Raw genomic sequence first — 24,933 nt, forward strand, 5'->3', positions numbered from 1 at the left:
TGAGGACCATCAGCAGGTGGTATAAATAAAGCAGGACTGGAGTAAGAGGTTGCTCTTGGTCTTGGACTCAGGAAGCCATGAGAGAGAGTTGTGGATGTGAAATTTTGCTTTGTACAAGGGGGGAAAAGGTTTACACAAAGTTTTGTTTTGTTGGTTACTGGGAGAAGCCCTTCACCTGTGAGACAGGAATCTCTGCTGTTTAGTTAGAGCCTGGATGGCAAGGATTTATATTCTGTTTTATTTTCCATGCAACCTTTTAAATAAAACTGGCTAAAAGTCAGACTTTTAAGAAGGACCTGCTGTCTGGACTGCCTTTTTTCCCCAGAAAAGGTGATCCCCATCTAAGCTAACCCCCACAGTGTAAACCAGTCAAAAAACGTGTTATAGGTATTGGCAGTGTTTTTATACCGTTTAAAATTTGACTCTTAGGTTTTTTTTGTTTTTGTTAGTTAACCACCTCTCGTCAGGCCGTTGTATATAAACGGCCGGACGGTGGCAGTGCAGGGGTGGGTGGCCGTTTATAAATGGCCTCCCCGCCCCCTGCTTGTGCGCGCCGAGATCCGGTGCCCGATGTGTCCTCCGAACACAGTGGAACACCGATCGTCGGACGGGACCTCTGTGCGAGGTCCCGATCATGGGATCACTGATTGGCCAATCAGTGATCACATTCATAGTAGTAAGCAAGATGTCATTTCTGACATCATTGCTTACTACATGTTAAATCTGTGAATGATCAGGTCACATGGTACAAGGCTATTCACAACATCCTTGAAGCATGTGACAAGTTGTGACCAATCACTGCTCACACAGTATTTCTCAATGGCTGCAAGAATTCAGCCAGAGAGAAGGAGAAATTATTGCTTTTACAGCCTTTATTGGGTGTAAAAGCAATCAGTCTAAAAAAAGAAAAAAAAAATTGTTCATCACCCCCCACAAGTGGTGTCACCATGGGGACACTGTACTGCTAGGGTGACAGTACGTGGGGGGGAAAACCACACAAAAAAAATAAAAATGTAAAAAAAAATTTTTGAATTAGAATTTTTGGTTATACACCAATTTGGGTTATTTTTTTACTAAAAAGATAACTGAATAAATTTTGGCCAAGATTTGATTATAAAATTTAGCAAATAAATATTTAAAGAAAAACACTTTTTTTCAAAATATGTGGACATTTTCATTTATATAGAAAAAAAATAAAAATAAAAAAACCCAGTGGTGAATAAATAACACCAAAATAAAGCTTTATCTGTCTCAAAAAAAATGCTAAAAGGGGGTAAAAGTGTCCAGACATGAAGTGGTTAAAAAAAGTGCTGTCAGTAAATTTTCCATGTTTTGTCAGTAAATTCTGTGGAAGGTTGACAACAATACAAATTTATGGGCCCAATCTTTCATCAAAGACACCTACACATTTTTGGGGCATTTCATAAAGATATGTGTATATTTGTAAGGAAATCTAGAATCCCTAAACCTTTTCATATACTGTATTTTTTAGTAAACAACTATAAAAAGGTTCAGACAAAAGAAAAAAAAAAAACTCACCTCAAATATGCCAGCATTTGCATCAAAACAGCTAATATACAGGATGGCATCTTCTCTTTTATGGAACTGGGCAATCTTCTCCTCAAGTCTCTTGTGTATATTCTAAAGAAACAGAAGCTAGCGTTAGGCTTTTCAGGATCATTCTGTTTAGAAAGGGTTGTTATCCATTTTGAAATCCCATCTCCTCAAACTAACACATCCTAGCCTGTTCATGAAACTGAATTTATTACTTGGAACCTGCATTAGCTACCCAACCTAAGAAAATCACTCATAAGAAAATTACCCAACAGACAACACCAAAAAAAAACAAAAAAAAACAAGGCCTTTAAAAGCACACACTTAAGAACAAAAGTGATCCAGTAATGGATTCCACAGTGACATGTTAACACTTTCTCAGCAAATGCACATAAATTCTATCTGTACTGTAACCATACAATGTACTAACTGTAATATAAGGCCTTGTTGAGAACTTGAGCCAGATGTACGGCTAACTAGGACTTTGATACAATTGATAAAAAAAAGGAATACCTATGAACTATAGCAAAAATGAAGCAACTATAGCGAAAAAGAAAAAAGTTACCAGTAATATAACTTTCCTATTGCTCAGCATAGTCACCTGTGTTCCACATATGAACCTCACAGAGCTCAGCCCAGCTCCAAATTCTTCCAGGGCTTCATGTCCTGCACGGATAACTTCAGGGTGGCTGGAAAGGCCAAGGTAGTTATTGGCACAAAAATTTAAAATGCCTAAAAGAGTAAAAAATATATATAAATTTAATGCCAACTCTTTTAAAGTGAAATAACACCATCCAATGAAGGTTTATTTCATACAAACATGTAGCGAACATAACAGGGAGGAGCTATGTACATTCTCCCTGGTTTCACTGTACATACAAACAGTCACCTGTCTCTTTGTTTTATCTACATCAATATTGGCCTTTTAGTATACTGATTTTGCATTTTATTATGTTACCATCAAGTCCCGTTCCATATCCTGTTTTATGTCATTCTGTTTTATATGTTATTTGATCTCATTAAGTCATCGCATTCTTTCATTCATTATATATGTTCATATACTGATATTGTGTATGTAATTTTTTATATATCATCAATTGGATGTCATTTATATTTAATTGTATTTTAATTTATTTTATACATCTGACCACTTATCATTCAGGTTAGTCCCTTTGTGATACGATATTCCATCTCCGTTTTTTTAATAATTTCCTCCTTTTTCACATATTGTTAATGTCTTAATATAGTCCGTGTCAAGTCCTCTTTAGAGCCTCTTTACCCTTAGAATGCTTTAAGTCTAGTCTTCTACTGAGTAAAGACAGACTTTTTTCTCTTTTGATAATCCTGTCCCATTGCAGTGTAATACACACTGATTTACACTGCTGGTTTGCGCCTGAATACTGCCAACAAAATGGCGCCGACCTATAGAGGACAATAATACCAGTTGGAAATCCACAACAAAATGGCGCGGACATACTACGCATGCGTCGGTAGCCGGGAAAATGGCGGCGCGATAATCGCTGGCGCCTTTCCCATATGTTTTCTACACATATATAGCAGCCATTTGACGTCCTTGCCTGTAAGCCCAGCACCCTTTGATAATGTGCATCGCACGAAACGCGTCAGTGGCTACAGTATCCGGACGTCTGACCACCGCTGGTGGCCATCCTGAATGGTATCTGGTCAGTGTTTACCTACATTTTTATCTTCTCCATTCATTGTTGTGTTACCCTTTGATACAATAAACTCAGTGTCTACGGTATCACACTATGTGGTGTCCCTTATTGGGCTCTCTTCATTGAGAGTCCCCACTTTCAGAACCTGTTCAAAGGGACCCCAGATGGTGACACGTTTGAGACTCTTGGAGTAGCTACCCTGAGTTGCGATTGGAAGGTGTATGATCCTTACCTTACCTTGGCAGTAGATGACCACTACCTGATGAAACAGGATAATTTCACATGCATATTTTTGACGCATGTCTGGTGAGTGCGCACTTTTTTACCCTAGATTCACTGTGTGGTACACTGGAACCCTGCCCCACGCACTCATTAGGATCTACTGGATCCCCACGTGGGCCCTCATTTATCTTGGGACTTTTTATTCACTCAAGTTCACCTCAGTGTGATCCGATACTTTGCACTTTATTTTATGCTATAATATGCTGTCCTTATTTATGCTATTTTAGCACTGCACCTTTATATGTATATGTAGTCACCGTCTCTTGCTCACTCCTGAGATGGCCCAGGGATTATGGGATGTGCAGTGTAGTGTACATGACCATAACTAAATGCTCCTTCAAACAAACAGAAGTGAGGGGGGGAAAAAAAAAAAAAAGGAGATATTCGGGAGCTCACAGAAGACACTACAAGGAAGCAGAAAAACTAATGTAAGAAGCAATTTCATGAAAAGATTACAGGGCCTTTAAATAGTGGATATGTATGGATTATTCTTGGAGCATATGGATATATTTTAGTGATGCTTTGACAGCTGCAGCTAGTCGCTTGTGCGAATATAGCCTTACAGGAAGTCTGATCACAGCAGCAAATCCAAGGTACTTAGAGTTAAGAATACATAGGAGTTTTTTGTTTTTTTTTAAATAGTTTAGTGTAACTTTAATCTGTGATCAGGAACTGAAGTTTACAAAATTTAACTGCAAACATAGAAATAAAAGTCCCGCTGTAATTTCACTAGCATTACTGATCTGACACATGCTATTGCCATGTGTGTTTAGGGAAAGTCTAGCCAGGGGCAGGATTTCTATGGAAGCAAAGATTCCTTACATCAGCAGTCTGGAACCAGACTGTAATACAACCCCACAATCATTTTATAGGAGTGTCAGAATCTGGAGTTTTGCAGAGCCTATACACACCAAACATGAAAACCCAAAACATTCTAGGTTTATGGATCTGTACACACAAACCCCAAAAAAGCTGTTTTTTTTTTATTAAGATATTATTATTCAGCTTTTCCTGTGTTAAGTTTTTTTCAGCTTATTTGGACATACAGTATTTTAGCTGCATGTAGAAACCAGACGCACACATTTCAAGTGTGTCAAATGTCCTCTGGTCCCCAACATATTAAGAGTACTCTGACCCATGTGAAGGCTTATTCAGCAGCAATGTCATTTGCCCAGTACAGTCACCCATAGCCATTAGATTTCATATTATTGAAGTCGAAAATTGCCAATTACTGGTATTTGATTTGTACTTCAAATTTCAGCACTTACCCTAGGTTCACACCTAAGAGTTTTCTGCAGCGATTTGCAGAAACGCAGTACAGTCCATTTACTATGATTTCCTATGGGACATGTTCACACCTGTGTGTTTTTACCCGGTGCATTTTTTTGGAAAGGGTCAGGGACTTTTTTTTTATGTAAAAAGTTGCATTTTTGTTTCTATAGACTTCAATGCAAATGCTGCAGAAAAGCATGTATTGCATTTTTAATCTGCCTAGTAATGAGATAAAAAAAAAAAAAAAAAAAAAAAGCAGCAAAAACACAGTGCAGAAACTGCTCAAACGCAACCTGCATAGGTGTGATCCTTGCCTTAGAGTATGTAAACCCAACAATTCATATTCCTGCTGTACCATGTACTTATCTGAAAGTCTCCTGTTCTTTGTATTGCTTCCTTTATGTGAAATCCCTGGTGTTCCTGCCAGTTCCTTTGATCACGCTAGGCATGACCTCTCATGACAACATGGTCAGTTTTCTGGCTGTGCTGGGAATTCAGCCTGCACTCCTCCACTGATCAGACTTCTGCTCACACGCCTCCCCTCCGCAAAGCTGCTCACCGGAAAGATCAGTGCACTGCTGTCTCTCCTACCCTAGCTCTCTGAGCTACTTATGCAGCTGCGAACAGAGGGTATGTGATCACTTATAAAAAAAAGTGTGTGTGTGGGGGGGGGTATTTATAATGTCTTTTTTTTTTATGTATACACAAATGTTCTGCCTTTTATTTCTATTTCAAACTGAGGTTATGTTCACACTTGTGCAACTTGTAATGAGACTTCAGACACAGAGTCGCATGTCAAGTTGCAGCCCAGTGTTTGCAATGGCATTCATTTGGATCTATGCGACTTAAATTTGTAAAAGGTTCCTGCACTACTTTGATGTGATTTACGTGCCACTGAGTGTAAAGTCGCATTAAAAGTCTCACTCCAAAGTTAAACTGGAAATAGTGACTTTGGAGTCGCACAAGTGTGAATGGAGCCTTATTGGGTTGTTTAACAAGGGGAGGGGTCACATATATACGTTAAAGTAAAACTAAAGGCAAAACATTCGAGTGAAGAGGGGTTAGAGGACTTTTAAGGCTCTTACTGCTGTTTGTGTGCCCGTTAAGGAGATTTGTTCTATTCCTCACGTTTACCGTTTTCACTTAAAGTGAAAGAAAATTCCAAATTTTGTGTTGTCTCCAGAGCAGGAATAGAGGGGTCTAAGGCCTCATTCACATGGGGCATAAAAAAAAAAAATATATAATATATGCTGTGTACAGATGCGTGTGTTGTCTAGTTCTGCACCCATCTGTGTGCAGCATAGTTGAAATTAATTGGACCATTCAAATAGTAAATAAAAGGAAGGATGGCCGCACTCAGCAAAAGGTGTGTAATGTCACCTGGAAGACATTTTATCTTCGATATCCCATTGCGGAGTGCGGCCATCCTTCATTTTCTTCACTATTCAGCATGGTGGCGAGGTGGAATGGCACCTGTCGGTGGGATAGGCTTTGGGACTGGCCACTTAACTCACCTGAGCGGGGTTTTTTTCATGTTTGTGTCTGGACCATTCAGATGCGGGCGTTGTGTAGTGCTGCATTTAGCAATGTAAAAAAAAAAAAAAAAAAAAACCCAGAGCCGAGAGGTCTGTGGGCATACATATACTGTGCTTTTACCAAATATAATCATGCAAATGTATGAAAACACGCTTAAATGCACCTAAGCACAAGTAAACATGTAAAACTCATTTAAATATGTTAAATGCAATGCTTTTAAAACACACCTCAATGTGTCTAAAAAGGTGTTTTTCTGCCAGCAGGAACCTGTATGTCCTTTCAAAAAACACACATGCCCATCTGCATGAGGCACTTGGGATCAATGAAAAAAGAAAAAAAAAAAAAAAAAGGAGGACATTAATGTTTTTTGGCCTTACTAGGGGTACACATCAAAAAATAACACACAAATATATGGTATTCCCATGAACGCTAGGAATAGGAGAATTTTTATTTCAAGGTTTTTCTGTGGTGGGTCATGGTAAGAAATAAATTCTTTTCCAATCATTTTTGTTAAAGTATTCAAACGTTAAACAATTCAGTACAAATGAGAAGAGAGTACCAGTACACAATGGCTACATTTACATGAACAAGAGTTCCAGTGTGTAGCCTGTTGGGCGGATTCCCTGAAAATGACAGTTTCCTAAAAGGATCCTCTTAAGTGGGGGGGGGGGGGTCACCATCATCTGAGACAAGAGATGGCCCCAACCATAGATTAACTGTGTGGTCTGACCCTTTTGATTAAATGATCTGCAGGAGTATGCACTGGTGGGGCGCTGATGTCAGCCTGCCCCGGTGGGCGCCTTGGGGAGTTGCCATGACAATTGGAACGGCGCATCTGCATTGTGTGGCATTCACCATGCATGTGCTGGCGTCTTGACGCCATATTTAAAACGCAAAGTCCAGGATGAATGGCTATACTGTTTGGTATTGAGGCTGTTATACCACAGCAGGCTTCTTATGAATCTTGATGTCACAGGTGAGAACTGGTTGCCCCTTTACTTTGAGGGAATTCTCCATTATCTGTCAATTATGTATTGTCTGCAAATTCTTTAGAGAGATAGACAAGGGAGGCATTAAGTCCTTGTTCTGTACTAATCTAATCAACTTCACCACTGTGTGTTTTTAGTGCTATGCTGTGTGTGTGTATATATATATATATATATATATATTTCATGTCTCAGCCCTTATAATATAATAATAATTGATGGGAGTTCCCATATATAGTCTTATCCAGGCTACATTGCAACCTCCCTTCATTGTGAGATCTGTGCTACCTGGTTAGAACAATGTGCAGATACTTAGCAGTAGTTGTGGTATATACTTTAATGTAATTTTGACTTGTAGCTTTTTTTTTTTTTTTTTAAATCTAAGAAGCCTACGCCCTTTTGTCTGGATATGGATTAATTTTTCTACATATATCTCCCTTTGATGAGTAATACATACGGTCTAGTAAATATTTTTTCTTTTCATAGATATTTTCTTGGCTATATAGCCTTTAACCTAGTTCCGCTGTCTTTTTCGGGTGACCCCAGTGTGAGAAATTCTGGAGGTTCCCCCATGCTATGCTTCCTTTGAGCCCTGGGTGCATCGCAGTGTTGATGGTGGATACTAGAGATGAGCGAATCGAAGTATCCGAAGTGGAATTCGAGTCGAATATCTGAAAAATTTCGATTCGTGCCGAATCCGAAAAATAGCCTAATTCGGACGCGCGAATCGAAATTTTTCAGAAAATGGCGGCTGACATGTGCGGCGACGGAGCGGGGATGTCTGGGAAGGCGCGCAGACAAGGCGCGCTGACCCATAATGCATGCCTCAACTACATGTGATCGCATCAGCCTATCAGCAGCCAGCCAGCCAGCACTGTGTAATGGTCGAGCTATAAATAGCGGCCATTTTGGAATTCTTCATTTGCCTGCAGTTATTGAACAGAGGCAGACCGCTCTGTACTAGGGACAGGGACAGAGTTAGGGCCACAGAAACGATAATTGGGGACAGAGAAAAGTTACTTAGGGACAGAGAACCATTACTCAGGGACACAGACTTGTTAATGAGGGCCACAGAATCGTTATTTAGGGACAAAGAAACGCTAGTTAGGGCCACAGAATTCATAATCAGGGACAGACAGAATTGTTACTCAGTGCCAGAGAATTGTTACTTAGGGCCACAGAAACGTTATTAGGGCCACAGAATTGTTACTCAGGGACAGACAGAATTGTTACTGAGTGCCAGAGAATTGTTACTCAGGGACAGACAGAATTGTTACTGAGTGCCAGAGAATTGTTACTTAGGGCCACAGAAACTTTAATTAGGGCCACAGAATTTTTACTCAGGGACAGACAGAATTGTTACTCAGTGCCAGAGAATTGTTACTCAGGGACAGACAGAATTGTTACTGAGTGCCAGAGAATTGTTACTCAGGGCCACAGAAACTTTACTTAGGGCCACAGAATTTTTACTCAGGGACAGACAGAATTGTTACTGAGTGCCAGAGAATTGTTACTCAGGGACAGACAGAATTGTTACTGAGTGCCAGAGAATTGTTACTTAGGGCCACAGAAACTTTACTTAGGGCCACAGAATTGTTACTCGCACAGACACAGAATTGTTACTCGCACAGACACAGAATTGTTACTGAAGGCCACAGAACTGTTATTTAGGGCCACAGAATTGTTACTCGCACAGACACAGAATTGTTACTCGCACAGACACAGAACTGTTACTGAGGGCCACAGAACTGTTACTTAGGGACAAAGAAACGCTAGTTAGGGCCACAGAATTCATACTCAGGGACAGACAGAATTGTTACGGAGTGCCAGAGAATTGTTACTCAGGGACAGACAGAATTGTTACGGAGTGCCAGAGAATTGTTACTCAGGGACAGACAGAATTGTTACTGAGTGCCAGAGAATTGTTACTTAGGGCCACAGAAACTTTAATTAGGGCCACAGAATTTTTACTCAGGGACAGACAGAATTGTTACTGAGTGCCAGAGAATTGTTACTCAGGGACAGACAGAATTGTTACCGAGTGCCAGAGAATTGTTACTCAGGGACAGACAGAATTGTTAATGAGTGCCAGAGAATTGTTACTTAGGGCCACAGAAACTTTAATTAGGGCCACAGAATTTTTACTCAGGGACAGACAGAATTGTTACTGAGTGCCAGAGAATTGTTACTCAGGGACAGACAGAATTGTTACCGAGTGCCAGAGAATTGTTACTCAGGGACAGACAGAATTGTTACTGAGTGCCAGAGAATTGTTACTTAGGGCCACAGAAACTTTCATTAGGGCCACAGAATTTTTACTCAGGGACAGACAGAATTGTTACTGAGTGCCAGAGAATTGTTACTCAGGGACAGACAGAATTGTTACGGAGTGCCAGAGAATTGTTACTCAGGGACAGACAGAATTGTTACTGAGTGCCAGAGAATTGTTACTTAGGGCCACAGAAACTTTAATTAGGGCCACAGAATTTTTACTCAGGGACAGACAGAATTGTTACTCAGTGCCAGAGAATTGTTACTCAGGGACAGACAGAATTGTTACCGAGTGCCAGAGAATTGTTACTCAGGGACAGACAGAATTGTTAATGAGTGCCAGAGAATTGTTACTTAGGGCCACAGAAACTTTAATTAGGGCCACAGAATTTTTACTCAGGGACAGACAGAATTGTTACTGAGTGCCAGAGAATTGTTACTCAGGGACAGACAGAATTGTTACCGAGTGCCAGAGAATTGTTACTCAGGGACAGACAGAATTGTTAATGAGTGCCAGAGAATTGTTACTTAGGGCCACAGAAACTTTCATTAGGGCCACAGAATTTTTACTCAGGGACAGACAGAATTGTTACTGAGTGCCAGAGAATTGTTACTCAGGGACAGAGAGAATTGTTACTGAGTGCCAGAGAATTGTTACTTAGGGCCACAGAAACTTTAATTAGGCCCACAGAATTTTTACTCAGGGACAGACAGAATTGTTACTGAGTGCCAGAGAATTGTTACTCAGGGACAGAGAGAATTGTTACTGAGTGCCAGAGAATTGTTACTTAGGGCCACAGAAACTTTAATTAGGCCCACAGAATTTTTACTCAGGGACAGACAGAATTGTTACTGAGTGCCAGAGAATTGTTACTCAGGGACAGACAGAATTGTTACCGAGTGCCAGAGAATTGTTACTTAGGGCCACAGAAACTTTAATTAGGGCCACAGAATTTTTACTCAGGGACAGACAGAATTGTTACGGAGTGCCAGAGAATTGTTACTCAGGGACAGACAGAATTGTTACGGAGTGCCAGAGAATTGTTACTCAGGGACAGACAGAATTGTTACTGAGTGCCAGATAATTGTTACTCAGGGCCCCAGAAACTTTACTTAGGGCCACAGAATTTTTACTCAGGGACAGACAGAATTGTTACTGAGTGCCAGAGAATTGTTACTCAGGGACAGACAGAATTGTTACTGAGTGCCAGAGAATTGTTACTTAGGGCCACAGAAACTTGAATTAGGGCCACAGAATTTTTACTCAGGGACAGACAGAATTGTTACTGAGTGCCAGAGAATTGTTACTCAGGGACAGACAGAATTGTTACGGAGTGCCAGAGAATTGTTACTCAGGGACAGACAGAATTGTTACTGAGTGCCAGAGAATTGTTACTTAGGGCCACAGAAACTTTAATTAGGGCCACAGAATTTTTACTCAGGGACAGACAGAATTGTTACTGAGTGCCAGAGAATTGTTACTCAGGGACAGACAGAATTGTTACCGAGTGCCAGAGAATTGTTACTCAGGGACAGACAGAATTGTTACTGAGTGCCAGAGAATTGTTACTTAGGGCCACAGAAACTTTAATTAGGGCCACAGAATTTTTACTCAGGGACAGACAGAATTGTTACGGAGTGCCAGAGAATTGTTACTCAGGGACAGACAGAATTGTTACGGAGTGCCAGAGAATTGTTACTCAGGGCCACAGAAACTTTACTTAGGGCCACAGAATTTTTACTCAGGGACAGACAGAATTGTTACTGAGTGCCAGAGAATTGTTACTCAGGGACAGACAGAATTGTTACGGAGTGCCAGAGAATTGTTACTCAGGGACAGATAGAATTGTTACTGAGTGCCAGAGAATTGTTACTTAGGGCCACAGAAACTTTAATTAGGGCCACAGAATTTTTACTCAGGGACAGACAGAATTGTTACTGAGTGCCAGAGAATTGTTACTCAGGGACAGACAGAATTGTTACGGAGTGCCAGAGAATTGTTACTCAGGGACAGACAGAATTGTTACTGAGTGCCAGAGAATTGTTACTTAGGGCCACAGAAACTTTAATTAGGGCCACAGAATTTTTACTCAGGGACAGACAGAATTGTTACTGAGTGCCAGAGAATTGTTACTCAGGGACAGACAGAATTGTTACGGAGTGCCAGAGAATTGTTACTCAGGGACAGACAGAATTGTTACTGAGTGCCAGAGAATTGTTACTTAGGGCCACAGAAACTTTAATTAGGGCCACAGAATTTTTACTCAGGGACAGACAGAATTGTTACTGAGTGCCAGAGAATTGTTACTCAGGGACAGACAGAATTGTTACGGAGTGCCAGAGAATTGTTACTCAGGGCCACAGAAACTTTACTTAGGGCCAGAGAATTTTTACTCAGGGACAGACAGAATTGTTACTGAGTGCCAGAGAATTGTTACTCAGGGACAGACAGAATTGTTACGGAGTGCCAGAGAATTGTTACTTAGGGCCACAGAAACTTTAATTAGGGCCACAGAATTTTTACTCAGGGACAGACAGAATTGTTACTGAGTGCCAGAGAATTGTTACTCAGGGACAGACAGAATTGTTACGGAGTGCCAGAGAATTGTTACTCAGGGCCACAGAAACTTTACTTAGGGCCAGAGAATTTTTACTCAGGGACAGACAGAATTGTTACTGAGTGCCAGAGAATTGTTACTCAGGGACAGACAGAATTGTTACGGAGTGCCAGATAATTGTTACTCAGGGCCCCAGAAACTTTACTTAGGGCCACAGAATTTTTACTCAGGGACAGACAGAATTGTTACTGAGTGCCAGAGAATTGTTACTCAGGGACAGACAGAATTGTTACCGAGTGCCAGAGAATTGTTACTCAGGGACAGACAGAATTGTTACTGAGTGCCAGAGAATTGTTACTTAGGGCCACAGAAACTTTACTTAGGGCCACAGAATTGTTTCTCGCACAGACACAGAATTGTTACTCGCACAGACACAGAATTGTTACTGAGGGCCACAGAACTGTTACTTGGGGCCACAGAAACGTTAATCAGGGACACAGAATTGTTACTGAGGGCCACAGAACTGTTACTTAGGGCCACAGAATTGTTACTCGCACAGACACAGAATTGTTACTCAGGGACACAGAATTGTTACTCAGGGACACATAATCGTTTAATTAAAGAGTATGTCAGACAACATGCAGAGGAGTGGCAGAGGAGGCAATGTTTTAGGAGCGAGCAGACGTGGCAGCAGAGGAAGGGGTCGAGGCAGCACTATTCGCAGCCAGAGGCCAGTGCTCCCGGTGTCATCCAGCGGTCGTGTCTCCACCGACAACCCTGCCGTCGTCGATTGGTTGGCTCGGTCGTCTTCCTCTTCCCAGGTCACCTCTGACACCTACAGCCAACGGTCGGTGGGTACGTCAGACACAACCGTTAGTTGGCATGGCCCGGGACCAAGCCCACTGAAATCACGTGTCCTCTACCTGCCCCTGTCCTTTGGTGTTCCCTCACCAAGCGAAGTATCGCATGCTGTGGGCTCAGCCCCACTGTACAGTGAGGAAGAGCTAACACAGGGCGGTCAGGAACGGGGGGAGACATCCGCCTTTTCAGCAGCCAGGCGAAGAAGTAGTGGCGAGGAGAGTGGCTCGGTAGCCGGTCTAGAGACAGGTCTGTCTCCTGACCCAGACGCAGCCGAGGGGGCTAGTAGTGAGGCGGAGACCCTACTTGATGATGAGGAGGTTGATCGCACTTGGCAGCCTCGTCGTCATCAGGCAATTTCTTCCGCATCATCAGGAGAAGAGGGTGGCAGCTTGGCAGCGAGCAAAACAGTCGGTGGGTTGCCCAGGAGACAGCAGCAGGGTCGCAGCAGTGTCAGTGGAGCCAAACGTCCACGGAGTAGAGCACCAGCTCCACTGCAGCCTACCACCACGGCCAGTAGTGGTGCCGGTGTGCACGGAGGAAGCAGCAGTCAGCCAGTGAGGAGTATCGGGGGCAAAGTTTCCTACTCGGCGGTGTGGCAATTTTTCGTCAAGCCGCCCGAGGAAGTAAACGTAGCCGTATGTCGACTATGTGGCCAGAAAGTCAAGCGTGGCCAGGGGGCCCATGTTGGGACTACAGCGTTGCGGCAGCATATGCAGCGTCGCCATTTGGTGGCCTGGGAAAACCGTGATAAAGATACGGCGGTTCTGCCCGCCCCAGCCCCCGCTCCATCACCCGCTCCGTTACTTGCTCCGTCACCCGACGTCAATCGCCCTCCATCAGCCAGTCAAGGCTCCAACACCTCTGCTGAGGGGAGTTGTCGCTCGTTGGCATCTTCCGCTCGTTCAGATGCTCCTTCTCCTGCTACTCCTCTTCACGGATTCCGTCAGCAGTCTTTCTTGGAATCCGTTTCCAAGAGACAACAGTTTGCGAGCACGCACCCGACGGTGCAAAAGCTGAACGTCCTCCTGTCCAAGTTGCTGGTGCTGCAGTCCCTCCCTTTCCAAGTGGTGGACTCAGCACCTTTCAGAGAAATGATGGCTTGTGCCGCGCCTCGGTGGAGAGTGCCAAGCCGTCATTTCTTCGCCAAAAAGGCAGTGCCAGCCCTGCATTCACATGTAGAAGACATGGTGGGCCAGTCTTTGAGCATGTCGGTCTCTGCCAAAGTGCACGGCAGCGCCGACGTGTGGAGCTGTAACTACGGTCAGGGACAGTACATGTCATTTACGGCCCACTGGGTGAACGTGGTGCCGTCACAGCCGCACCAGCAACTTGGACAGGTCACGCCGCTTTTGCCTCCACGTTTGCACGTCCTTGGTCCGGCAAAGATGTCCGCCTCTACCACCTCTTCTTCCGCCGTGTCCTCAGCCGCCACCCCCGTGCCAAGTCCCATTACCCGACCGGCATATCACATGTGCAGGGCGCAACGGTGTCACGCTGTTCTGCACCTGGTATGCCTTGGCGAACGTAGTCACACAGGGGAGGAACTTCTGAGTGTAATGAACAGAGAAATCGACAGATGGCTGTCTCCGCGCAAACTGAAAATCGGAACCATGTTGACCGACAACGGAAAGAACATGGTGTCTGCTCTGCGTCAAGGAAGGTTGTGCCATGCGCCATGCATGGCTCACGTGTTCAATCTGGTTGTCAAGCGGTTCTTAAAATCCACCATCCCACTGCAAGACATCCTTAAAATGTCACGTAAACTTTGCATGCATTTCAGCCATTCCTACACCGCAAAGCACACCCTCCTTGAGCTGCAGCGGCAGAACGGAATTCCACAGCATCGCCTGATCTGCGACGTTGCAACAAGGTGGAATTCAACACTACACATGTTAGACCGCCTTTACGAACAGCGAAAGGCCATCACCGATTTCCTGATGTTACAAGCGGATAAAGGTACTCCCCTGTGTAACTTAGATGTCAGCCATTGGCAGCTCATGCGTGACACCTGCCGCTTGCTCAGGCCCTTTGAGGAGGCCACGCTATTCGTGAGTCGGCAGGACTATGGGATGAACGACGTCATTCCTCTGTTGCACGTCCTTGAACAAATGCTGTTAACAATGGCTGGTCAGGGTGCGGTAGACGTGGCGCACAGATCTCAACGCCACATGACCCCTGTGGGGGCAGGACAGGAAGAAGAGGAGGAGGTAGAGGAGGACATTTGTGCTCAGGAATTATTGAGTGAAATGGGTGGTTTTTCCACTCAGCGGACAGGAGTGGAGGAGCAGGAGCATCTGGTAGAGGAGGAGGAGGAGGAGACAGAGGACCCAGACGCACCGTGGCAGTATGCTGTGGAGATGGAGGCAGGGAGTCCCTCGCATTCCTTGGCACAAATGGCCCATAGCATGCTCGGTTGCTTGCGTAGCGACAGCCGAATAATAACCATCAGACAGAGGGATGACTTTTGGCTGTCCACCTTGTTGGACCCTCGCTACCGTTCCAAAATGGTGGCCTTTTTCACACCTGCTGAGAGGGAGGCCAAAATAACGTACTATAAAAACCACCTATGTAGTCAGTTGGTCTCTGCCTTTGTGCGCCAACGTCCATCCTCAGACACTGTGGGCCCTGTGCGCTCGCGTTCCGCTGCCATGGCAGCAGGGGAGGGGTGGGGTGGTAGGAGCAGTGGCAGCTCCACCAGCAGCAGCTGCCTCAGTCTGCAGTCGATGATGAGTAGCTTTCTTCACCAGCGCAGTGAGGAAACTACTAACCAGCCGCAGCAGCAGCAGCAGCATCAGGTGGACCTGGAGCAGGACCTCAAACAACAGGCTTGGGCCTACTTGGACAGCACCCTGCCAACCGAGGTAGACAATCCCCTTGACTACTGGGCAACGAAACTTGACCTTTGGCCCCAACTAGCTGAATTTGCCCTTGAAAGGCTGTCATGCCCAGCCAGTAGCGTGGCATCGGAGCGCGTGTTTAGTGCGGCAGGAGGTATTGTAACTCCGCGGAGGACACGACTGTCCACCCAAAGTGTGGAGAGACTCACGTTTGTGAAAATGAATCAGGCGTGGATTAGTCTGGATTTCAAACCACCAGTTCCTGACACAACTGACTAAATCCGCCATGAATCATGCCTCAAACATGTGCCACTTTGAGGTCTCCTCACACACTGCTGGTGTGTAGATTTTTTTGACATAGGGTGCTGGCAGATTATGGGCCTCCTATAGCTGCTGCCAGGCCCCTAATCTGCCATAGGCCCCTATATACCGCTTCCTCATGCTGCTGCCAGGTCCAGAGTCTCTCATGGGTCCCTGTACGGCCTCCCATTGCTGCTGTCTCCATCGCCACACTCTGCCATGTGCCACTTTCAGGTCTCCTCACACACTGCTGGTGTGTAGAATTTTTTGACATAGGGTGCTGGCAGATTATGGGCCTCCCATTGCTGCTGCCAGGCCCCTAATCTGCCATAGGCCCCTATATACCGCTTCCTCATGCTGCTGCCAGGTCCAGAGTCTCTCATGCCATGTGCCACTTTCAGGTCTCCTCACACTGCTGGTGTGTAGAATTTTTTGACATAGGGTGCTGGCAGATTAAGGGCCTCCCATAGCTGCTGCCAGGCCCCTAATCTGCCATAGGCCCCTATATACCGCCTCCTCATGCTGCTGCCAGGTCCAGAGTCTCTCATGGGTCCCTGTACGGCCTCCCATTGCTGCTGTCTCCATCGCCACACTCTGCCATGTGCCACTTTCAGGTCTCCTCACACACTGCTGGTGTGTAGAATTTTTTGACATAGGGTGCTGGCAGATTACGGGCCTCCCATTGCTGCTGCCAGGCCCCTAATCTGCCATAGGCCCCTATATACCGCCTCCTCATGCTGCTGCCAGGTCCAGAGTCTCTCATGGGTCCCTGTACGGCCTCCCATTGCTGCTGTCTCCATCGCCACACTCTGCCATGTGCCACTTTCAGGTCTCCTCACACACTGCTGGTGTGTAGAATTTTTTGACATAGGGTGCTGGCAGATTACGGGCCTCCCATTGCTGCTGCCAGGCCCCTAATCTGCCATAGGCCCCTATATACCGCCTCCTCATGCTGCTGCCAGGTCCAGAGTCTGTCATGGGTCCCTGTACGGCCTCCCATTGCTGCTGTCTCCATCGCCACACTCTGCCATGTGCCACTTTCAGGTCTCCTCACACTGCTGGTGTGTTGAATTTTTTGACATAGGGTGCTGGCAGATTAAGGGCCTCCCATAGCTGCTGCCAGGCCCCTAATCTGCCATAGGCCCCTATATACCGCCTCCTCATGCTGCTGCCAGGTCCAGAGTCTCTCATGGGTCCCTGTACGGCCTCCCATTGCTGCTGTCTCCATCGCCACACTCTGCCATGTGCCACTTTCAGGTCTCCTCACACTGCTGGTGTGTTGAATTTTTTGACATAGGGTGCTGGCAGATTAAGGGCCTCCCATAGCTGCTGCCAGGCCCCTAATCTGCCATAGGCCCCTATATACCGCCTCCTCATGCTGCTGCCAGGTCCAGAGTCTCTCATGGGTCCCTGTACGGCCTCCCATTGCTGCTGTCTCCATCGCCACACTCTGCCATGTGCCACTTTCAGGTCTCCTCACACACTGCTGGTGTGTAGAATTTTTTGACATAGGGTGCTGGCAGATTACGGGCCTCCCATTGCTGCTGCCAGGCCCCTAATCTGCCATAGGCCCCTATATACCGCCTCCTCATGCTGCTGCCAGGTCCAGAGTCTGTCATGGGTCCCTGTACGGCCTCCCATTGCTGCTGCCAGGCCCCTAATCTGCCATAGGCCCCTATATACCGCTTCCTCATGCTGCTGCCAGGTCCAGAGTCTCTCATGCCATGTGCCACTTTCAGGTCTCCTCACACTGCTGGTGTGTAGAATTTTTTTGACATAGGGTGCTGGCAGATTAAGGGCCTCCCATAGCTGCTGCCAGGCCCCTAATCTGCCATGGGCCCCTATATACCGCCTCCTCATGTTGCTGCCAGGTCCAGAGTCTGTCATGGGTCCCTGTACGGCCTCCCATTGCTGCTGTCTCCATCGCCACACTCTGCCATGTGCCACTTTCAGGTCTCCTCACACTGCTGGTGTGTTGAATTTTTTGACATAGGGTGCTGGCAGATTATGGGCCTCCTATAGCTGCTGCCAGGCCCCTAATCTGCCATGGGCCCCTATATACCGCCTCCTCATGCTGCTGCCAGGTCCAGAGTCTTTCATGGGTCCCTGTACGGCCTCCCATTGCTGCTGTCTCCATCGCCACACTCTGCCATGTGCCACTTTCAGGTCTCCTCACACACTGCTGGTGTGTAGAATTTTTTGACATAGGGTGCTGGCAGATTAAGGGCCTCCCATAGCTGCTGCCAGGCCCCTAATCTGCCATAGGCCCCTATATACCGCCTCCTCATGCTGCTGCCAGGTCCAGAGTCTGTCATGGGTCCCTGTACGGCCTCCCATTGCTGCTGTCTCCATCGCCACACTCTGCCATGTGCCACTTTCAGGTCTCCTCACACTGCTGGTGTGTAGAATTTTTTGACATAGGGTGCTGGCAGATTAAGGGCCTCCCATAGCTGCTGCCAGGCCCCTAATCTGCCATAGGCCCCTATATACCGCCTCCTCATGCTGCTGCCAGGTCCAGAGTCTGTCATGGGTCCCTGTACGGCCTCCCATTGCTGCTGTCTCCATCGCCACACTCTGCCATGTGCCACTTTCAGGTCTCCTCACACTGCTGGTGTGTTGAATTTTTTGACATAGGGTGCTGGCAGATTATGGGCCTCCTATAGCTGCTGCCAGGCCCCTAAACCTGCCATAGGCCCCTATATACCGCTTCCTCATGCTGCTGCCAGGTCCAGAGTCTCTCATGCCATGTGCCACTTTCAGGTCTCCTCACACTGCTGGTGTGTAGAATTTTTTGACATAGGGTGCTGGCAGATTAAGGGCCTCCCATAGCTGCTGCCAGGCCCCTAATCTGCCATGGGCCCCTATATACCGCCTCCTCATGCTGCTGCCAGGTCCAGAGTCTTTCATGGGTCCCTGTACGGCCTCCCATTGCTGCGGTCTCCATCGCCACACTCTGCCATGTGCCACTTTCAGGTCTCCTCACACACTGCTGGTGTGTAGAATTTTTTGACATAGGGTGCTGGCAGATTAAGGGCCTCCCATAGCTGCTGCCAGGCCCCTAATCTGCCATAGGCCCCTATATACCGCCTCCTCATGCTGCTGCCAGGTCCAGAGTCTGTCATGGGTCCCTGTACGGCCTCCCATTGCTGCTGTCTCCATCGCCACACTCTGCCATGTGCCACTTTCAGGTCTCCTCACACTGCTGGTGTGTAGAATTTTTTGACATAGGGTGCTGGCAGATTAAGGGCCTCCCATAGCTGCTGCCAGGCCCCTAATCTGCCATAGGCCCCTATATACCGCCTCCTCATGCTGCTGCCAGGTCCAGAGTCTGTCATGGGTCCCTGTACGGCCTCCCATTGCTGCTGTCTCCATCGCCACACTCTGCCATGTGCCACTTTCAGGTCTCCTCACACTGCTGGTGTGTTGAATTTTTTGACATAGGGTGCTGGCAGATTATGGGCCTCCTATAGCTGCTGCCAGGCCCCTAATCTGCCATAGGCCCCTATTTACCGCTTCCTCATGCTGCTGCCAGGTCCAGAGTCTCTCATGCCATGTGCCACTTTCAGGTCTCCTCACACTGCTGGTGTGTAGAATTTTTTTGACATAGGGTGCTGGCAGATTATGGGCCTCCTATAGCTGCTGCCAGGCCCCTAATCTGCCATAGGCCCCTATATACCGCCTCCTCATGCTGCTGCCAGGTCCAGAGTCTGTCATGGGTCCCTGTACGGCCTCCCATTGCTGCTGTCTCCATCGCCACACTCTGCCATGTGCCACTTTCAGGTCTCCTCACACACTGCTGGTGTGTATAATTTTTTGACATAGGGTGCTGGCAGATTACGGGCCTCCCATAGCTGCTGCCAGGCCCCTAATCTGCCATGGGCCCCTATACCGACTCCTCATGCTGTGACGTTGCAACAAGGTGGAATTCAACCCTACATATGTTAGACCGCCTTTACGAACAGCAAAAGGCCATCACAGATTTCCTGATGTTAAAAGCGGATAAAGGTATTCCCTGTGTAACTTAGATGTCAGCCATTGGCAGCTCATGCGTGACACCTGCGCTTGCTCAGGCCCTTTGAGGAGGCCACGCTATTCGTGAGTCGGCAGGACTATGGGATGAACGACGTCATTCCTCTGTTGCACGTCCTGGAACAAATGCTGTTAACAATGGCTGGTCAGGGTGCGGTAGACGTGGCGCACAGATCTCAACGCCACATGACCCCTGTGGGGGCAGGACAGGAAGAAGAGGAGGAGGTAGAGGAGGACATTGGTGCTCAGGAATTATTGAGTGAAATGGGTGGTTTTTCCACTCAGCGGACAGGAGTGGAGGAGCAGGAGCATCTGGTAGAGGAGGAGGAGGAGGAGACAGAGGACCCAGACGCACCGTGGCAGTATGCTGTGGAGATGGAGGCAGGGAGTCCCTCGCATTCCTTGGCACAAATGGCCCATAGCATGCTCGGTTGCTTGCGTAGCGACAGCCGAATAATAACCATCAGACAGAGGGATGACTTTTGGCTGTCCACCTTGTTGGACCCTCGCTACCGTTCCAAAATGGTGGCCTTTTTCACACCTGCTGAGAGGGAGGCCAAAATAACGTACTATAAAAACCACCTATGTAGTCAGCTGGTCTCTGCCTGTCTGCGCCAACGTCCATCCTCAGACACTGTGGGCCCTGTGCGCTCGCGTTCCGCTGCCATGGCAGCAGGGGAGGGGTGGGGTGGTAGGAGCAGTGGCAGCTCCACCAGCAGCGGCTGCCTCAGTCTGCAGTCGATGATGAGTAGCTTTCTTCACCAGCGCAGTGAGGAAACTACTAACCAGCCGCAGCAGCAGCAGCAGCAGCAGCATCAGGTGGACCTGGAGCAGGACCTCAAACAACAGGCTTAGGCCTACTTGGACAGCACCCTGCCAACCGAGGTAGACAATCCCCTTGACTACTGGGCAACGAAACTTGACCTTTGGCCCCAACTAGCTGAATTTGCCCTTGAAAGGCTGTCATGCCCGGCCAGTAGCGTGGCATCGGAGCGCGTGTTTAGTGCGGCAGGAGGTATTGCAACTCCGCGGAGGACACGACTGTCCACCCAAAGTGTGGAGAGACTGACGTTTGTGAAAATGAATCAGGCGTGGATTAGTCTGGATTTCAAACCACCAGTTCCTGACACAACTGACTAAATCCGCCATGAATCATGCCCCAAACATGTGCCACTTTCAGGTCTCCTCACACTGCTGGTGTGTTCCATTTTTTGTCATAGGGTGCTGGCAGATTACGGGCCTCCCATAGCTGCTGCCAGGCCCCTAATCTGCCATGGGCCCCTATACCGCCTCCTCATGCTGCTGCCAGGTCCAGAGTGTGTCATGGGTCCCTGTACGGCCTCCCATTGCTGCTGTCTCCATCGCCACACTCTGCCATGTGCCACTTTCAGGTCTCCTCACACTGCTGGTGTATTCCATTTTTTGTCATAGGGTGCTGGCAGATTACGGGCCTCCCATAGCTGCTGCCAGGCCCCTAATCTGCCATGGGCCCCTATACCGCCTCCTCATGCTGCTGCCAGGTCCAGAGTGTGTCATGGGTCCCTGTACGGCCTCCCATTGCTGCTGTCTCCATCGCCACACTCTGCCATGTGCCACTTTCAGGTCTCCTCACACTGCTGGTGGGTTCCATTTTTTGTCATAGGGTGCTGGCAGATTACGGGCCTCCCATAGCTGCTGCCAGGCCCCTAATCTGCCATGGGCCCCCGTACCGACTCCTCATGCTGCTGCCAGGCCCGTAATCTGTCATGGGCCCCTGTTGTCGCTTGTTGGCATATTCCGCTCGTTCAGATGCTCCTTCTCCTGCTACTCCTCTTCACGGATTCCGTCAGCAGTCTTTCTTGGAATCCGTTTCCAAGAGACAACAGTTTGCGAGCACGCACCAGACGGTGCAGAAACTGAACGTCCTCCTGTCCAAGTTGCTGCTGCCAGGCTTGTAATCTGTCATGCGCCCCTGTACCGCCTCCTCATGCTGCTGCCAGGTCCAGAGTGTGTCATGGGCCCCCGTACCGACTCCAAATGCTGCTGCCAGGCCCGTAATCTGTCATGGGCCCCTGTACCACCTCCCCATGCTGCTGCCAGGTCCAGATTGTGTCATGGGTCCCTGTACGGCCTCCCATTGCTGCTGCCAGGCCTGTAATCTGCCATGGGCCCCCCTACCGACTCCTCATGCTGCTGCCAGGCCCGTAATCTGCCATGGGCCCCTGTACCGCCTCCTCATGCTGCTGCCAGGTCCAGAGTGTGTCATGGGTCCCTGTACGGCCTCCCATTGCTGCTGTCTCTATCGCCACACTCTGCCATGTGCCACTTTCAGGTCTCCTCACACTGCTGGTGGTTTCCATTTTTGTCATAGGGTGCTGCATGGCCTCCCATTGCTGCTGCCTCCACCGCCACACTGTGGCTTCACACTCTGGTTTTGGCCCCGTGACTGGCCAAATGAGTGAAGTGTGCGGTGATTCTAAGATCGACGGCACTCATCTGCATGTCATACTGCCTGACAGTATTATTTCTCTTCCCCAGCAGACTCCAAGGGCATTTAAATTAAAGGTACAGTGTTCAGCACTAATATTAAGTCTCTCTGAAGCCTAGAAACACCCTTTTTTAAGTTAAATTCACAGCGAATATATTCGACTCGAATCGAATTTTTTCTACGAATTCGCCGAATCAGTCGAATCGAATTTTTGAATACTTCGCTCATCTCTAGTGGATACACTAACAGGAGATTTCTCTGCTTTTTGTAATTGTGGCAAGTAAATCCTTTCAAAGAAATTGGATGGTATGTAATGTGGATATACAATTAGGTCCATATGTATTTGGACACAGGCACAATTTTAGTTTTTTTTCCCAGGTATTTACCAAAACATAGTCAAGATATAGTCATATAATGGACATGGGCTGAATGTGCACAATTCTCAGGTTTAATTTGAGGGTATGTACATCCAATTTGGAGGAAGGGTTTAGGAATTACAGCTCTTAAGAGTAGCCATCCCCCATTTTTCAAAGGGCCAAAAGTAATTGGACAAATGAATATAATCTTAAATAAAAATGTTCATTTTTAATATTTTGTTGAGAATCCTTTACTGGCAATGACTGCTTGAAGTCTGGAACCCATGGACATTACCAAAGACTGGGTTACCTCCTTTCTGATGCTTTCCCATGCTCTAACTGCAGCTGTCTTCAGTTGATGTTTGTGGGTCTGACTTTAGTTTTGCCTTCAGCAAGTGAAATGCATGCTCAATTTGGTTGAGATCAGGTGATTGACTCGGCCATTGCAGAATATTCCACTTTTCCTTCAAAGGCTCCTGGGTTGCTTTTGCAGTGTGTTTTGGATCATTGTCCATCTGTACTGTGAAGCGCCGTCCAATCAACTTTGCTGCATTTGGTTGAATCTGGGCTGACAGTATCTCTCTAAACACTGCAGAATTCATCCAGCTGCTTCTGTCACATCATCAATAAACACCAATGACCCAGTGCCACTGGAAGCCATGCATGCCCATGCCATCACGCTGCCTCCACCATGTTTTACAGATGATGTTGTGTGCTTTGGATCATGAGCTGTTCCAAGCCTTCTCCACACTTATCTTCCCATCATTCTGGTACAGATCAATCTTAGTTTCATCCATCCAAAGAATGCTTTTCCAGAACTAGTCTGGCTTTTTTAGATGTTCTTTGGCAAAGTTTAATCTGGCTTTTCTATTCTTCAGACTTATGAATGGTTTGCACCTTGTTGTGAACCCTCTGTATTTGCTCTCGTAGAGTATTCTCTTGATTGTAGACTTTGACAATGATACGCCCACCTCCTGGAGAGTGTCCTTCACTTGTCTGGATATGAATGTGTTTTTCTTTACCATAGAGGATCCTGCAATCATCCACCACTGTTGTCCTCTGTGCACGTCCATGCATTTTTATGTTGCTGAGCTCACTAGTGCATTCTTCTTTCCTCAGAACGTACCAAACTGGTGATTTGGCCACCCCTAATGTTGCTGCTATCTCTCTGATGGATTGGTTTCATTTTTGAATCTTTACAATGGCCTGTTTCACTTGTATGGACAACTCCTTTGAATGCATAATGTAGGTTCACAGTAGTAGATTCCAAATGCAAATACCACACTTATGCAGGCCATAGACTGTTCGTTTATCGGCCAAATTTTTGTCCAAAAGCATAATCGGCTGATATTCGTACCGTTAGTGGGGCAATGTCATTTTTGCAGTTCCTCCTCATTTCTTTTATCGATCATGCTGGAAAATTTATGAAAAACTTCCGATTTTCAGAATTATTGGTGGCAACAGAACGACCGATGTTTCATTTTATCGGCCGAAAATTCGGCAGATAAACGAATCGTCTATGGCCTGCATAAGAATCAACTCCAGACCTTTTACCTGCTTAATTGATGAAGCAATAACGAAGGACTAGCCCACACCTGGCCATGAAACACCTTTTGATTCAACTGTCCAATTATTTTTGGTCCCTTGAAAAAGGAGGGGATGGCTGTAATTCCTAAACCCTTCCTCCAATTTGGATGTACATACCCTCAAATTAAACCGGAAAGTGTGCACTTTTAGCCCATATCCATTATATAAACTATAGCTTGATTATATTTTGGTAAATATCTAAAAAAAACAAAAAAAACCTCTAAAATTGTGCTTGTGTTCAAATATATATGGACCCAACTGTCTGTCTTTAATTTCGCTCTTTCAAATAATTGTAGAGTCTTATGCAGGCCATAGATGGGTCGAAAATCGGCCGATTTTTCTTTAAAAAAAACGAAAAATC

General features: G+C 46.7%; 1 protein-coding gene across 1 annotated transcript in view; it reads right to left on the bottom strand.

Annotated features, from left to right (window-relative positions):
* GCAT (glycine C-acetyltransferase) overlaps positions 1-24,933 on the bottom strand; it is a 91,967-nt gene that overhangs the window by 53,117 nt on the left and 13,917 nt on the right. Inside the window, exons 2-3 of the mRNA XM_089674273.1 lie at positions 2,156-2,286; positions 1,540-1,641 (exon numbers count right to left, since the gene is read on the bottom strand). Of these exons, the coding sequence (XP_089530399.1) occupies positions 1,540-1,641; positions 2,156-2,286 (233 nt within the window). The remainder of the gene's footprint in view (positions 1-1,539; positions 1,642-2,155; positions 2,287-24,933) is intronic.

Source organism: Staurois parvus, unplaced genomic scaffold (genome assembly GCF_062004578.1).
Source record: "Staurois parvus isolate SC_StPar_1 unplaced genomic scaffold, SC_StPar_1.0 ptg000149l, whole genome shotgun sequence".
NCBI classification, from domain to species: Eukaryota; Metazoa; Chordata; class Amphibia; order Anura; family Ranidae; genus Staurois; species Staurois parvus.